This window comes from Chlamydotis macqueenii, chromosome 6, assembly GCF_036417535.1.
Source record: "Chlamydotis macqueenii isolate bChlMac1 chromosome 6, bChlMac1.mat, whole genome shotgun sequence".
Lineage (NCBI taxonomy): Eukaryota > Metazoa > Chordata > Aves > Otidiformes > Otididae > Chlamydotis > Chlamydotis macqueenii.
Genome location: NC_141561.1, coordinates 10,538,287 through 10,555,774, shown reverse-complemented (window position 1 = coordinate 10,555,774; position 17,488 = coordinate 10,538,287). Strand labels below are relative to the sequence as shown.

The 17,488-nt window shown below is 39.5% G+C and overlaps 1 protein-coding gene across 2 annotated transcripts; it reads right to left on the bottom strand.

Annotated features, from left to right (window-relative positions):
• Positions 1-213: 213 nt before the first annotated feature.
• Positions 214-17,355, bottom strand: LMLN (leishmanolysin like peptidase). 2 transcript variants are annotated; one of them, XM_086750491.1, is made up of 17 exons: positions 16,809-17,355; positions 15,618-15,715; positions 15,499-15,529; positions 14,719-14,801; positions 14,124-14,241; positions 13,088-13,266; positions 11,525-11,630; positions 11,176-11,270; positions 10,179-10,296; positions 9,008-9,115; positions 8,168-8,244; positions 7,422-7,532; positions 6,558-6,690; positions 5,786-5,945; positions 4,904-5,034; positions 3,961-4,171; positions 214-2,789 (listed from the first exon to the last, which is right to left on the bottom strand). In XM_086750491.1, the coding sequence occupies exons 4-17, from the start codon at positions 14,739-14,741 to the stop codon at positions 2,695-2,697; spliced, it is 1,665 nt and encodes a 554-aa protein (XP_086606617.1). In that variant the 5' UTR covers positions 14,742-14,801; positions 15,499-15,529; positions 15,618-15,715; positions 16,809-17,355; the 3' UTR covers positions 214-2,694. The 2 variants fall into 2 exon arrangements, with proteins under 2 accessions (XP_086606617.1, XP_086606616.1); XM_086750490.1 differs by lacking the exon at positions 16,809-17,355 and adding an exon at positions 16,014-16,354.
• Positions 17,356-17,488: the final 133 nt, after the last annotated feature.

Genomic DNA, 17,488 nt, shown 5'->3' with positions numbered 1-17,488 from the left:
ACACCAATTCATTCTCACTTTAAATTGAACTCGACACATTCCTTGGCAGTTCCAACATGGCTACAGCTGCTAACGCACTGACAGGATATAACATGTTGGATTTTGCCCACTAAAATATCTTCCCTCCCCGACTCCCCAAAGTCACGTCCAGTTCTGCAGTTCACAGCCAGTTGAAAGGCTGCACGTCAAAGAAATTACGACTGAAATCTCAGATTATTAAGGCAGTAATCGTTTTACTTCACTGATGCAGCTACTCAGCAGGTACTGGTGAATCTGACCAAAAAAGCTCTGACAGGCAGATTTTTTCCCTGTAGGTACAATGCACTACAGCCTCTTTCTTTAATTAACGCATACAATTCAGAAGTAGGTAAGCATCGACTTTTTAAGCCATCTTTCAGTTAATTCTCAGGAAGAGAGAATAAAAGAAGGAAAGCCCTCATGATAAACAACTGTGTAGAAGATAAAAATATTCAATAAAATATGACAAATTTCACACTTCACAGACAGGAGACTAGCATATCAAATACCGAGCACAATAAATTAACACCAGTAAAAAAGTTTAACGGGTATAAAGTTAACCAGAAAGTTCAGACAGTGCAATTATTTCACAGTAAGAAAAAATAACCAATAATTTCTTTTCAAGTATCAAAAGCATTGTTGTTGACCGATACCGTTTAAACTGTATTATTGCACAACAGACAAAAAAGACAATATCAACCTCTGGGACCTAAGATGTATTCTCAAACCTTTATGTTTTCAAGGAATCAATTTACACCGACTGTTGATTGTGCATATATTAAAATAATCAGTGTTCACTTATTAATCCGAGTGTTTCTTCATTCAAACTTGTACACATTTAAAGCATTTGATTCCTAATCTGTATTGCTTCTCAGAAACACCTATTTAAGGCTAGCCTAGGCCTTGTATAATTCAAAGCAAACTTAACCTGCAGTTAAGAAGGGGAACTAGCCCAGCGCAAGGTACTCTCTCAACTGTGATGCCTTCAGACAGTTTTAGGTTGCAGCTTACTCGCCTCAGTAGTGTCGTAACAGTTTCTTTAAATAAAAAATAAAAAAACCCAAGTCCAGTAGGCACAAAGATTTTCCTACAATTACAATGGAAGTCCTATTATTAAAGAAGTTTAATCATAGCTAAAGAAGTTTTACTCCCTACCCCTTTCATCCTCCTACCTTTCATTTTGGAAAGCCATCTAGCCACTGACAATTCTAACATCACAGCACATTTAAGAAGCAGAGTAACATCATATTTCTCCCTATATTTGCATGTTTTAGTGCCCTGGGCACATCTGCTCCCTCAAGTTTAACACTTTTCCAAGAATGAAAACTATCCTAAGTGGACAGACAATGGACTGGACCACATAAGAGTTTCTTTCACTCCAAACAGGATTATTTGTAACACATTATAGAGTCAGAAACAAATAAAAACAAGTGTCCTATAGAGCAGCTGTCCTTAGCTGGACAGATTTTGCTCATTTCCTTCCTCTTATATATTCTGTCAAGTTACTAATTTTGTACCAAAGTGTGCCCTCGTGTGGTTCAAAATGTCTGATTCTTTAACATATTACAAATACTCAAATAATCCATAGTATTTATAGGTCAAAGAAAAAGTAGAGGGGAAAAAAAAGAAGAAAAAAAAGACAGATTAGACTTTTCTTTACACATTCAATGTAGTTTTTGGTCTAGAGAAGTCAATATGGTCCTGTAAGATTATAGCTGCCATTGCTACTGGTTTGCCCTGCAACAAAAAATGAGAACAGCTGCATTTATGTTCATAGTATTTAAAAAATAACAATGCCATTATTTAAGAACCAAACCAACAAAAGTAAAAATAATCAGAAAACCTATCCCGATTTTACAGATTGGGTGTCAGTACTGAAATGCATTTGCCTAGGAAATTACTCTGAGAATATTCAAACATTTGATGTACTAAATTTCACAGCAGAACTGGCATATGCTAAATGAGAAGAGGATTTCTAGACAGTTGTCTTGGTTACTAGTCTGAAATTCCACTTTGTGCACACAGGAAGGTTTATGCAAGCCCCAAGAATTAACTGCTTTACCGCAAACTAGTATGAATTCTGAGAAGCCTCAAAGCTGCAGAATCCAGTTGTGGAGACACTTGCCAACCACTGGTCTGTCTCATTGAACTATTTTTTCCCCCAATAAATATTAAGAATTGACAAAACAAACAAAAAATTCCCTCATCTGTTTAGGCCTGGGTTATTAGCAGTGATGACAACTGATTTTTACATGGCTTTGACTGAGGTATATTTCCAGTTTGAGGATGCTTTGCTACCAGTCACACAGAGGACATAACAAAAAAACAACCCTCAGATCTATTACAGAAGAGTTCTCGTTTCAAATCTTGAGTGAGTTGCCAGGTAGCCTAACACGATTGGCATAGTGGATCTTGTTACTGCGTCAAAAAAAATCAAAGGTTGCAACTGAGGAAAATACTGGCACTTATTGAGACAACAAGGTAAATTTTCCTCCTCTCAAACTCTGGCTGCTTTTGTCAGTACCTCCCTGAGTACTGTCTGCACCGATAGTTGCCAGAAGAGATGAGGTCCAGCAGAAGACAGTTCCCTGCAGAGAAAAAACTCCATGCTCCACGATAAGGAGTGCAACGTGATGGTGTATCATCTTGGAACATCTTCTTGCCCAGTGCTTAACTTTATGCACAAAGAAATAATCCTGTTAGCAGGGGGATTAAGTTAGCCATCAATAGCCAAAGGGTTACAACCAGGCTAGACGAGCAGGAACATAAGTCTAAAATAAAAAAAAAAACCAAAACACCATAAAGCTTATAAACTGTATATTTAAAAAGAAGATAAAATAATAAAGAGAACATTAAAAAACACCAAAGAACAAAAACATATTTGCAGTGATCTGCACTGATTTATTCTAGCTGTCAAGGCTATAAATTCAAATCAACCAAATAACAGTATTATTCCCTTTACAATTAAATAAATTTCTACATTCCTTAACTAATAGCAATTAGGAGAACAAATGAAAAAAATTTATCAGTATTGCAAGAAAAGTGCAAGAAGTTTCCTAGGGCATAATGAGGGAGAAGTAGCATTTCATAACCAAAGATTCTTAAAAGACTGTTTTACGAATACTTTTTGGCTGCAAGTTGTATAAAAACTCAAGCCACAAAACATCAAGCTGAAGAGAGAGAGAAAAAAAAAATGAGGGGGGAAAACTCAGTGCATGAATCAAGAAGTTTATCCGTAGGTAGGTAATAACATAGCCATGAGGCTTAAGAAAGCCAAAGACGTGAAGGTAAACATTTTATATACATCCACACACTGAGATGCATATATGTGTGAGAAACACTAAGCATGAATTTAAATAGATGCCAGAGCTGTGAATCTCCTAGGTTACAGCTTTCTCATGCTAAAATCTTATCTATAGGAATCATTCCACCAACTACTGAAATGTTGCCATCTCTGAGAAAAAACAAAACTATTTGAAATGGTACAAGCAAACCCAAGAACATCCCTTTGAGAAAAGAATCACGTGTTTACCTAAACAGATTTATTTTTTTCCTTGAAAACAGCAGTAGAGACAGCACGTTCAACAATTAAAGAATTGGTCAAAGGCTTAAAAATAACCCACTAGTGTGAAATATTGTCAAGACTCTTCTCTTTCATCAGTTGGCTTTGTAGAAAGTGATCTTTTCTTGACAAAAGATTACTTGATAGTCAGTGAATTAAGCTTTTTTCCTCCCTCAAAAAGCAAACTGGCACCTAACTTCCATGTTCTGAATTACACCATTAACATTGTAAATGGGAAGTTAAACAAGTGAGTACTCTTAGAACAGCCAGGCCAAGGCTCTCCTTTCCTTTTCCCCTGACAGTCAGAGCTGACACAAACCTTGAGTGTTTTCAGACATTTAATATCAAGTTTCACTTCAGCAAATTATAAGGCAACCTACCGACTGGTGTAGCTCTTGTTAAGTTAGAAGCTGGAGGATCCTGCTCTGGAGGACAGGAGTCACAGAAGTCTGAACAGGCTGGGCAAATCAGATTCCCAACATGTATCCAGCCATTCATCTGAATGCTCACAGTTAATACCTGACCGGAGCGGCTGCATAAGTACGTAGTGTCCTTGACCCAAACATGCAGCCCTCGTGGAGAACAAGAAACCTTAAAATAAAAGAATAAAAGTGAAGTCTGTATCACGATTTATCAGAAATGTGTTTTGGGGGTTGGAGGTTCTTTCAATAAGTAAATACTACATTCAGTAAGCAGCCAGTATTACAGCATAGATCAAACACAAGTACATTAATGCACTCAGAGCAACTATTTGGCTAAACAATGCTTTAAAGTATTGACTGTACTCTTCTCGTGCAATTATGCAGATCAACTGAGAACAGGTAAAATTCAGCTTCTGCTAATGACTACTTTTTAAGAATTGTGCTGTCATTGAAAGTGACACCTTTAGAGAGACAGTCCTGAGGAGAAGGAGGATAATGAAAAATAAGTGACATGCACAGTGCTTTCCACCTTTGAAAAATCAGAGCGACTAATTAATATTAAGTTTCAACAGAAGATTCCAATATAAGTATTCCTACTTAACTATGGAGAAAGTGTCACAAGGATAATACAGATGAAGTTCCTAACAAGCCTGGAAGTAACGCACAGCCTTCCCACCGGCCACACATTTAGCTTGATGCGTGATCCGAACTACAGGCTTATAGTCAGAAGACATTTATGTTCAAGGCATGTCATATAATCTAGTGATTTAAGGCAGAGAAGATCACGTAAGTGTCCAGGTGCGAAGTTCTAGCAGTTCTAACGGGCAGCCCACATTTTATGCCTGACATTTTCCTTTGGTGTTATTTAAAAAAATAAAGTAAAAACCCAACACATACTTACTTGATAACATCCACTACCCCAGTCGGGGTAACTGAGTTTCCTCCTACACTGTTCCATGACAAAAGCAGATTTCTGAATAAGACATACAGAGTTTGGCCCATACTTCTCTGCACCATAGTTTTTGGTAGGATCTAAGGTAGAAAGAATATAATGAATTGCAACTTCCTAGGGGAACAGAAACTCCACATCAACTTAATATGCTATAATTAGTTAATGTCTCCACACGCAGTTCAAGGTTTACTTTTGGAATCTTTCAGACCATTTATCATCATCTATTTGGGATGTCTTGAATGTAAGGTGGGAAGAAATCCAAGATTTAAAAAATAAAAAAAAAGGCAAGCACTTTCCATCAGCACTATGTGGATATGTTTGCCCTCAGTGAGTGGCAGCTGTGCTTGCTGGCTTGAGGGCAGACAGTGTTTATTTGTTTGTTTTTGAGACAACTGCACAGACAGGTAATATCCTACAGCAGTCTGGAGCTTCGCAATATTGAAAGTTCATGCACTACCCTAAGGAGGCAAGTCCATGTTCTGGTAATTCGCAAAGCTCCTTGCCTTGAACAAAGATCTACAAAGGTAGAAAGTGGAATTCTTTTTCACTCAAAAAACAACCAATCAACCCCCACCTGTACTCTTTGTCTTATATTTGCACCATTGGGGGTTAATTCCTGTTCAGTTCTTATGCAATTCTTGTATTAGATGTGAGTGTTTGCTTCCTAGGTGTACAAGGCAGTTGTGCTGTGCTTCTCACCCCAACACAGCTTTTACATAGCTAGTACCATAAAACTAATTTCACATCCAGTTAGTTTGAATATACAGCAAGTCCATTCCAGATTAACAAATGTAGTCTCTTAAATACCATACCGAAGTCCTGAAGACTGACCTGGTTGGTTTTCAGTTATTCTACAGTCTGAGCTGCGTTGAAATTCACCATTTAAATGCCAACTAAATTCTTGACTAAAGGGACAATAGTCAGCAATTTCTACTGAGCCACCATAATAAGGCAATTCTTCTGCTGGTACTCCATTAAGATTGTCAAAATACTGCAAAAAAAAAAATAGGTAGTGAAGCAGTTTGTGCAAAGACAAGTGTACAACCAGTTTTTAAATAGAACCAATCACTACAGCTGTAAGAACATCAACTACTCAGGAATGCTATTAACAACAACTTACAATACATATGAACCACATGAGCCAGAAGTATTTAAGAATACCTAAATAATGCAGAGAGATTCACGTTTGCATGTATCATTCACCACCCCTTCCCCTGCCCCTCCTTTGCAATCATAGCATTCTCCAGGATGGAACAGAACAAATTTCTTAGCATGCAATGACACAAGGCAGCAGTCTGGGTGAAGAAATATCACAAACAAAACATTCTGGGGGACTTCTGTTATGTAGCAATGTTTCCATCAGTTACAGAGCAACGTTTCCATTCACTTAGATGGCAAAGAGACATCCTTATTGTTTTATTAAGATCCCAAGGCTTTTTTTCAGCCTCCAGACTCCTTATAATAAACTAAGCAAACAATTTCCACAACATCTATTCTTATCTACTAGTTCAGAAGAAGAAAAAAAATAAAATGCAACCAAACCTGGCTGCAAAGCACAAGAACAAAAATACTTAGTTATTTTGTAAAGTAAGATCCATTATACCTGGTATTCCTGAGGTAACTGCTTTGGAAACTTCTGCAAGTTGCACACTGCTACTGCTCTTTGGTCCTGTCTGCAGGTTAACTGCAAAGGATTACTCCTCAAAGTGTCGCAGTATGGACTGATTAATTGCCTCCTAAAAAAAAAAAAAAAAAAAAAAAAATCAAACCTCCACATTAGATCACTTTAACTGCTTTTCATAATTTCACTAAGCAGTCTGTCAAGACTGTCTGTTCCCACTCTCCCCCACACTCAGTCAATCACACAAAGAAGCACCGACTTCTTCTCTGGAAGTTAATTATTGTTATTTGTCTGGTTATGACCTTTGTAATTTAAAGAATATCAAGCCATCAAACAAAGTTACAGTGTACTCACCTATTTAGTTTTAATGACATTGCTTTGTAAACTTCAAAGAAAAAAAACATACAAGAAAAACAAGCCCACTATCCAGCTGTGTCCTAGAAATGTGTGAGTATTGTAACAAACAAACAAGGAAGGCTTTGTTTTGAAGATGGCTATCATCTTCTGTTGCTTTAAGTACAATCCAGTAATGCAAAATGATACTGGTTGCATTTCCAGTTAAAAGGGACAAAATAAGAAAGCAAACACTTTTAGATTAAGTCCCTCCCCTCCTCTCTAAAGCCCTCTCATAGCGTAAATGCATTCTACACCCTAAGATGTTCGGCTCTGTATTTATTGGGTGGGATGCGTCTGCTCCTTCCTGGGTGGATGCTGAAGGTACTTAGAACAGCATTCCTTGTTATTCTGTATGTACTTCTATTTCTTTTTACTGAGTTGCATTTGAAGGACAAATGTAAACAAGCATCAGGGTTTCCTTTATATTTTTTAAAAAGACTGTATTCTTACTTTTGTCTCTTTTGGTCGATCCAGAATTTACAGCTCTTCATTACAAAGTCACAGCCTTTATTGCGTCCCCAATCTAATTTCTCTGCCATGCTGTAATTTGCTTTATACCACCTGTAAAGGTATTTTGAAATAAGGATATAGTTACTTAAAAAATCAGCGTTCTGATTAATAAGACAGCAGTTCAAAGATGCCATACTATGCCTTAAGGTCTTCAAATAAAGAAAGAAGGAAACTGTACTTCTTCCTGCCTGTAACAAAATATATTCTAATTTCATTCTTTTTCAAGTCAACGAATTAAAAAAGTTAATGAATTAAAAAAAAACATTTTATTACTTATTTGTTCAACAGCAATGAATCTTAATCTGCAGAGAAACAATGCATACAGAAAGATGAAATTTTCTTCCATGTATGTTTTCTATCTACACGAGCTGAAAAAATAATCAATATGTACTGCATGGGACTGAGAGAGGACTTAGAGTAAGAAAAAAATAAACAGACACTACAAACAGAACTATGCATTGCAATGCAAGGGTTTTTAAGGCTAGATTAAGAATGGATGAGTTTTGAAAAACATGAAGAAAAATTAACATAGTAGGTGTATCTCCTTGTCTAATGTAATGCGGATTATCTACTGTATTGCAGATGGATAAGCACAAGTGCATCAATTCCTAATGAAATCAAGCACAGTGAAAACAAAACACAAATTAACAACAACAACAAAAAAACCTCTTCTTATTAATTCTTACCCTGTATCTTCCATTAATGCCAAGGTGATCCTGGAAAAGACTCGATTCTGTGTATGGGATCCAGTCATTGCTTCATTCTGAAAGTTACCAGTTACTATTAGCAAGCCAATGAAAATCATTATTGTAAGGAAATACTTCCTATGAAAAAGTATTTTATTTCCAGTCTCTTCTTACTATTGACAATCAAATCCCAATCTCTTTCACAAAAGGAACCAGAAGTACTCCACCCTACAAAGCTTCAGAATTATAGAAATCAGAAACCTCATTCCAAATTCCAGCTAAACGTTATTCATGGCCAATGTCTGCCAAAAATATCACACAACACGAAGTTATAAATAAAAATAAGCTTAAATGTCAGGAGGGAAATAAGTGTTTCCTTGATCAGATGAGGTTCTGGAGTAGAGACGGCAAAAACTAACCCCACGTGAATAAAGACAAACTCAAGATAATGAATAGACAGAGTGATCAAATATTTGATGTATAAGAGGCAGAGGGTGACAAAGTTGAATTGACTCAAAGGAATACCCTCTTTCCCCTGAAAAGGGAGCATACCTTCTCAAAAGGGTAAATGGCAGACAAAAGTAAGAGATATTTAGTTTTTTTAGTAATCAGCTTATCTCAAACTCATACTCTGAGACTTAGCAATAAAGTAAAAGGATAGATTTATCTAGAAAATTAACATTAAAGTATTTGTACTTTAATATTGTTTGTGATATATTTCAGTGAGGTTTGATACAGCTGCATTTTCAAGGCTCTAGTAGGTACCACTATAAACTTAAACATAAAGGCGAGGGAGCAGACGTTCCCACACCTCTCCCCATTCCTAATCTCAGGACCAACCTCCAACAATCTCTTCTCCCAGTGATTGAGCTCAGTACCCATGCCACCTTGATTTTCAAGCTCCATTCCCTCTAGAATTGGACAATCAAAATGTTTTCGAGCTTCTTCCTAAAAATAAAACATTCAACAAAACTCTCAAAATACTGAGACAGATTCTCACATGTAGTCCTAATCTTCTAGAATTATCTTTTAAAAGTATGTCAGCATTCCTGTTTCTACCATCTTGTTTTCCTCTGAATGCAAAACACTTCTCCTACTCAGAGGCTGACTAAGCCAACAAGTACCCCGACACAAAGCCTAACAATCTGTCTACTTATCTCCTGGAAATAAAGCATGGAAGTTTACAAGAATAAAACAGCAACAGAATTAGCTAAGAATAGCATACACACACTAAAGACCATATGAAAAAAAAAAAAAAAACAACAAACAAAAAAAAACCAAAAACCAAAAAACTCAAACAATGTAGGAACACTACAATCCTGCTTCTGTCAAATGTTTCGGAGAAAAACCACTTTTCTATCAAAAGCTGTTACTGTTAACTAGTTTTGCATGGGGAAGTTTTCTGCAAAACATCTGAAAAATCTTAAGAGGCATCACAAAAATGCTGTGGTCTTATGGTCCAGAGCCCAGCCCATGCCAGTGCGGCACTACCAGGAGCACCTTTAATGCTCTGAACAGTTTAACCAGCACGGCCACTTTTCAAAACAGGGGTAGGTAAACTAAGTTTACTCTATATAGTGTTAGATTTAAAACAAACAAAAAGATTATTTGTGGCCAAATATGATTAACACTGTAACTTATTTCCAATACCAATGGGAGTACTAGGTGTCTTAAGTCTGCAGGAAAACATCTTAAGAGTAGGATTAAGGAATCTATTCAGTATCAGTTTTGCTTAACCTTTTATAATTTACTTCCCAATCCCTTCATGGTCTCTTACTATGTCAATTTATTTATTTTATACAGTCTGTCAACCATCTTCCACCTTACTTTGGATACACATTCTCAACTAATTACACCTTCTCAATTGCATAGTCTTTGGGCCATGCTTTCAAGACAAAGGAATTCAATGTTAGGTTATTACTTCTTAAAGAATAAGAAATATTTATGACTCAAGAATGTGATGGTAACCTTGGCATACAAACTGTAAAAGTTTAAGTTAATGCACACTTACAACTACACGAGGTGTTATCAGAAGATAAACAGCATGACGCAGCATTTTGCCACCACGTACGTCCCATAATCTCACTGCTTTATGAACAACTTTATTGCTCCACTGATACAAACCTAGACTGTAAGAAGAACATTTTGGTTAGAAATCTTTCCCACTAATACACACTACTGTGCAAAGATTTCTCTCTGTAAGAAAGAGAATAATGAATAATCTCTATACTTCCTCATGCTTCCTGAAGTTTAGATTTAATATGCAACATTTCTCCTCCATAAGATATGCATTCCTTATCTATACAACTCTGATTTAATAAGACAAAGTAAGATTATTAAAAAGATGTCTGTAGACTCAAGACGTATTTTCTACAGTTAACAAAAGTGTAAGAAATTAAAAATCCTAAGAATTCCTGTTATAAAAAGGAAGCTGAACAAGACCAAGAGTTCTCTACCCTTCCATATACAAAAAAAAAAACAACCAAAAACCAAAAAAAAACACCTGGAAGAACATTTCTACCATATCAACTAGATGGAGAGAGGGAAAAAAAAACCCGCAAATTTTTAATTCAATAACAAGTCAGAAAAATCATACAGTAAACACTTTGTCAGTTCTGCATAGCTATAAACCTTGAATGATATATATCTTAAATAAAAATGAACTGCACTGACATTAGACAGACGAAGAAAACAGAAGTCTCATTTTAATAAGGTGTTCAGAAAGCATCAAAATTTAGGCATAGGTAATTTTATTGCTTAACCTCAAGCTTCTTGATTAATGAAATCCTGCCTTAGTTTGTAATATATGCATAGATGTGGATGACACAAGTGCTCAATGCCAATGTAAAGAAAGACTTAAAAAAAAAAAAAACAAAAAACAACACACCAATGTTTGAACATAACAAAAGCAATGCATTTCAATAAAGGAATCAAGTTGGATTTTCAACAGGCTGACTGCAAGAATACATCCTTCAATGGGAGTACCAAGACGTCTAAAAAATAAATACCTTTCATTAAAAGGAGGGAGTCCATCTGCATATCTTGTTGTCAAAGGTTTTCCATCATTGTCACGGTAAAATGCAAAGAGTCCAGCAGAGAAACCCTTCAAGTTAAGAACAAAGCACCCAGAAACCTTTAGTAAGATATTCATATACAAAGTCAAATGCCATGAAAGAGTTATCACACCCACCGCAGATACACCGAAGTACCGCACCTCAAGGCAATTATCACTCAAATTGAACGAGGTAAAGTAAGAGCTTTCCTCCACCAAACACCCTTCTCTTGCAACAAGCTGGAGGTATGTGAGGAAGCAGGCACAAATTTCAGGGAAACACATTTTATAATACCAACCCTTACCAGTGCATGGATGATCTCATGTTTCACTGTAGACAACATGCCAACAAATTCCTGAGCTTGCGTTGAAATCATATTTGGACACAAGTTAGCATATCCTGCTATTGGCCTGGAAGACAGTTTTAAAGTTACATTGTTTTTTAGTAAAATACTAGCAAATTCAAATCATAGTCACTTGAAGAGGCAGAAGATTTAAAAGAAAACAGAGACTAATGTAAAAATAAGTTCTTCCAAACAACTTCCCCGATCATTTATAAATAGTCTGTTAACAATACAGCGACTAGTTTACTGTAGAAATGGAGAGGGATGGGATCAATCCCTATATTCAGTATTCTGCACAGGTGTTAGTGTAACAGTGTAAGAGATCTGAATTTTAGGTAAGACACGATAGAGATACAAAGCGTCTGTCACAACGACTACAACCGAACTAGAAACAAAAGCCACACGTAGGGCTTGTTTGCATTCTCCTTTAAATTTGTGAAACTATGACATTCATTTCAACAGAAACAGGATCTTGAGATAAAGTTTAGGCAATAACAGTGGAGGATTAGCTTTGACTTAAATGTTTCAGCTTTGCAAGTTAAGCACTATTTGATGGTTTTGTGGTTTTACATGAGGAAGGAGGGGAAGCCATCCAGAGGGACCTTGACAGGCTGGAGAGGTGGGCCCATGTGAACCTCACCAAGTTCAACAAGGCGAAATGCAAGGTTCTGCATCTGGGTTGGGGCGATCCCAAGTACAAACACAGGCTGGTTGGAGAATGGACTGAGAGCAGCCCTGAGGAGAAGGACTTGGGAATGCCCGCAGACGAGAAGCTCAATGAGAACCAGCAATGTGCACTTGCAGCCCAGAAAGCCAACCGCATCCTGGGCTGCATCAAAAGTGTGGCCAGCAGGTCGAGGGAAGGGATTCTGCCCCTCTGCTCTGGTGAGATCCCACCTGGAGTACTGCATCCAGCTCTGGACAACATCAGAAGGATCTGGACCTGTTGGAGAGCGTCCAGAGGAGGCCACAAAAATGATCAGAGGGCTGGAGCACCACTCCTATAGCTGACAGAGTTGGGGCTGTTCAGACTGGAGAAGAAAAGGCTCTGGGGAGACCTGATAGCGGTCTTCAAGTACCTAAAGGGGGTCTACAGGAAAGATGAGAAGAAACTCTTCGGTAGCCCCTGTTGTGATAGCATGAGGGGTAATGGTTTTAAACTAGGAGACTTGATATAAGGAAAAACATTTTTACACTGAGGGTGGTGGAACACTGGCCCAGGTTGCCCAGAGAGGTGGTGGATGCCCCATCCCTGGAAACATTCAAGGCCAGGTTGGACGGGGCTCTGAGCAACCTGATCTGGTTGGAGATGTCCCTGCTCCTTGCAAGGGGGTTGGACTAGATGGTCCCTTGCAACCCCAACTATTCTATAATTCTATGAATATAGCGCTTGTTTATTTCAATAATGACTTCTGCTTTGTTGTATTATACAACACAGGCAAATAATTAAACTCCACATCTAAACAATCAAAAAGCTTGTTAGCTTAGTTAAAAAAAAGAATTTGCAACAGAGGGAATACTTACCTGTCCATTTCAGCTTCCAGTTGGCAGTAGGCTGCGTATGCAATGATATTTTCATGGCCACACCTTTCAGTAGTGAGAGCACTAACGTAAAGTACAAAGTCAGCATCTCGAACTCCTTCTTGGTCAGGTAAGCCAGTGGGTTTGCAGTGCCATTCACTCTCATTGCACATCCTGCATTGCTTTCACAATGTGCAAATTAAACAATTAAAATACATTAGCCACACAGATATTTTGCATCACAAAATGCAATTAGCATGACGCCAAGAATAAATCCCATTGTAAGACAGCAGTAGATGAGAAAACTCCCTATGAAGACAGTAAAGAAAACCAGAGCCAAGGAACTAACTTTCAAATTACTAGCTCTTTTGATTTATTAGACACAAGGAAGGTAGCTCCTTTTGGGGAGGAAAAAAAAAAAAAAAAAAAAAAAAAAAGCCTGCCAAGATAGATATCCCAAAATTAGCACCCTTTATTTCCTACAAATTAAAAAAAATGTTGGGCTTATAGAAATAATATACATTGCAATTGCATTTCCCATGTAATGTGGTACATTTTTAATACTGTAGCTGAAACTTCAAGCTAAGAAAAAGAAAAAAAACTATACTGATCACATACAGTAGCTGAATCAAAATATCATGCAAGGAAACAAGTTAAAAGCATTTCCTGCACCAAGCTCCCGGTTCAGTGGAAAACCTCTTCAAGTAAGGTCTTGAAAAAAAAGACCTTGTTCACTCATTGACCAAGTGAACAAGTGACTAGTAGCAGTTTAACACGCTTTGAATCTCATCCTTTCTGTACAGTTCACTACGACACAGGCTTAGAGAACAGTAAACAGTCCAGTTCTACTTGACTTTGGGTTCAATAGAATAAACTAAAGAAAATCCCACTAACTCAAGTTGTTCTGTTCTGTCACTCAAACTTTGTGATCTCCCACAAACAGGACACTTATGCACAGGTATTGATATTAACATTTTTATTAATTTCCACAAACAATAATATTTCAAAGGTTAAGAAGCACTTGGATGGCTTCACTTACTTGGAGGTGTTTCTCAGGAACTATAATTGGCCCACATCTTGTATGGCTTGCACAGGCTCCTCGGCAATACCTGTGAGGGTCATCTTTCCTCCTTAAATATTGGTTTGTCTGACACTGCCTTCAATCAAACATAAAAGACAGTCAGCACTGGTTTATTATTAAAAAGAAACTGTAGAATAGTCTTACAGCACCCAACACCACTGTAATACAGATATTTAATGTAACTTCCATGGTGAGGAATGTTATTGACCCTGCTGTGGAAGACACAATGCTCACAGTTGTCAATGGAACAGCCATAGATTCAAAGAGAGACAAGGAACAGGTTCATAAACGGGCACACACGTAAAAGGAAACAGGCAGCATGTATACCCTTTAAAATCTCTAACGTAACAAATGTAGATGTTGACTATGGAAGGCTGACAGATCTGTGTGGTCTCCTTAAACAGCATCTGCTACCACCACTGGGTCAGATGGGTCACTAGTCTGCTTCAGGAGGGCATTTCTTACAACCTTGTTCTATTCTTATTTTAAAGGCAATACAACACAATGTTAAATATCAAATATAGCAAGTGATTTTCAACAAACTTTTACATACCTGCTTAGTAATATAGTACCCATGGATTTGCGCACTTGAAATGTCTTCTCCAAATAAGATATAGCTTGTGGAAAAAGCTTGTTCTGAACAGAACAAAAATAAAAGTCAATCAGTAGCAGTGCGGACATAACTCATCTTACAAGCATGAACTACCAAGTTACACGAAACTTCCCAAATGTTGTGGTATACTAGAATAGTGGAAATCCAGACTTCCCAAAATGTTCAATTGTTATCAATATATAGAGGAAATTCTTTGTTCCAGTATTCCCATATTTTGTTATCAGAATGATAAAATGAGAAGGAAGCCATTATTGATTTGAATATACATCTTCAAAGAGGTTGTATTTATTTCAGCCCTGAATTTACTGGTCACTGGGAACTGTCCATCACAAATTTCGCAGGAGCTCCTGTCTCTCTGTAATGCTCAAGTCTGACTGCTGCACTACTTTTTACTCCTTACTTGCACGGTTTCTCAAAAGAAGCCAGGAAAGATATTTAAAATACTCCTAATGATGCCAAAAAAAAAAACCAAACCAACCAAACTATATACCTATCACTTACTGAAATCCCTGCACATTGGGACATAGCAAGCACCTGTCAAACAACATTCGTCAGAACATGGGAAGTATTTGGAATGGAGGCATAATGTGTACACAAAGCCTTGGTTTCCCTGACTAGAGGATATGAATTTGCTGGTATTCAAAGCCTTTAATTAAAGCCTTAACTTCATCCACATAATGAAATATGTACAAACAAAGGAGAGAAGCAAATACAACATACCTTTATAAGGTGTCTTTTCTCAGGCAGCAAACTATAAATAAAACAAGTAGGCTTTAGTTAATGGGTTTCCATTCTCAGATACAGAGGAAAAAAAAAAGTCATCACAACAGGATACTCACTCCTCAACACTTCTGTCATATATAATCTTGATTCTTAGCTGTTGATCCACATTCCTCTTCGAGACATGATTTTCCTTCAGAGGAACTTGATAGACAACCTGGCAGGGAGAGGAACACGCCGCTGGATTAGGCAGCTCACCTGGACAGCCAACACCCCCGAGTGCCCCCAGGCCCCTCGCTCCTCCTGGCCTGCGAGAGCCTCTTTCCGTCTGTTTCGAAGCCAAGCCGCTTCCCGCCCTCCTCCTCACGCACTGCCGCGCCGGGCTGCCAGAAACCGCCCCGCACCCCGCCCAGCGCGGCCCGGGGCAGCCGTGAGGGGACAGACTGGTGCTCCCCCCATAACGGGAGACCCCTCGCCCCCCACTGCCCTCTGAGAAGCCCCGACGGCGACCCCACCTCCTCGACGCTGGGCACACGGTGGTGACAGGGAGAAGTGGGGGAGGCGGCGGCGCGGCCGCAGCTTAGCAGCAGCAGAAGAAGAACGAGGAGGAGAAGCGCGGGGGTAAAAGCGGCGAGCAGCAACCGGTAAGGGCAGGGCCGCCCGCCGCCCAGCTCGGCGGCCATCTTCGACTGCCCTTCCGCCGCGTCGCCATGGAAGCCGCGCCGTCGCTAGCGCTCTCCGCCAATAGGCGAAGGGGGAGCACGGAGTAGGGAGGGGCGGAGGCGACTTGCGCTCCTGATTGGGCGCGGCTCACGGAGGGGTGAGGCCCCCGGGGGCGGGGCGATGGCGGCGAGGAGGTGAGGTGAAGGTGACGGGGGGAGAAGGCCGCGCAGCGCTATGCGGTGCGGTGTGGTGCCGGGCGCTGAAGCCCCGTGCAGTGCAGTGCAGTGCAGTGCAGTGCAGTGCAGTGCAGGGCAATGGAATGCAGCGCAGCACTGTGCAGAGCAACGCGGGGCGATGCAGTGCCCAGCGAGCCGGTTCAGTGCAGTGGTTTCGGGCTGAGGTGCCAGGGCCCCGGCTCAGCAAGGCCCGTCGTCCTCTCCCCGGGAGCCCTGCGCCTTCAGGAGTTTGCTCCAGGCCCTGGCTCTGGAACCCCATTGCCTGGAAGCCAAGGCCCTCCTGCGGCCAGCTCCTCCCAGCACTGGGATTTCATTTTTCATACGCAACACAGCCTTTTCCCAGCTTCTCAGTCCACAAATGCTATATGACAGAGCATCCTCAGTAATTACAGAAACTGGTAAAGAAATTACCACCACCACCGGGAATTAAAATTGTCTGTGTTTTTGTAGCACTTCTTCCTGCATCTCCTGCTGCTTTCCAAGGCATTCAACTACGACGAGGGCCACAGAGGCAGAAAGTGGCAGGTCCCAGCTCACCGGGCAGCTCGGTGACCGCAGAGGGAAAAGTCGGCGGAGACGCCTGGTGCCCTCAGTTAAACCGGCTGCCCAAGTCGCTCTGGCTGCTGCAGTGTTTCTGCAATATAGAAAAGCGCCCCCAAAAAAAACAGAGAAGGGAGAAAAGCATCCTCCCTTTTCACAGGGAGCAAAATCTATTAAAACAAGAGTGGGTTAGACTCCATTTTGCTTTGAACGGGACTTTACACCAGACATTCATCTGAAGTGTTGCATCTGCTGTGAAAAGCAGAAATTTTATACTGGCTTCTGCCATCTACAGACACCATAAGCACTCTTCCCCTTTGCAGGCAATCAGAACAGCAGAGCAGAGTTTTAAGACATCCAGACAGCTATTTGCAGCACACGTCTCCTTTGGGCTACAGCAGAACAATTTCACCTGGAGTCCGTATGCACAAATGTGTCACACAAGCAATACAGGAAACAATTTTATAGCATCACTGTAACATAAAAATAGTCAAATGTAAAGCGACACTTCTGCTTGAAGTATGTACCTTTAAGTAAACAACGACTCAGTA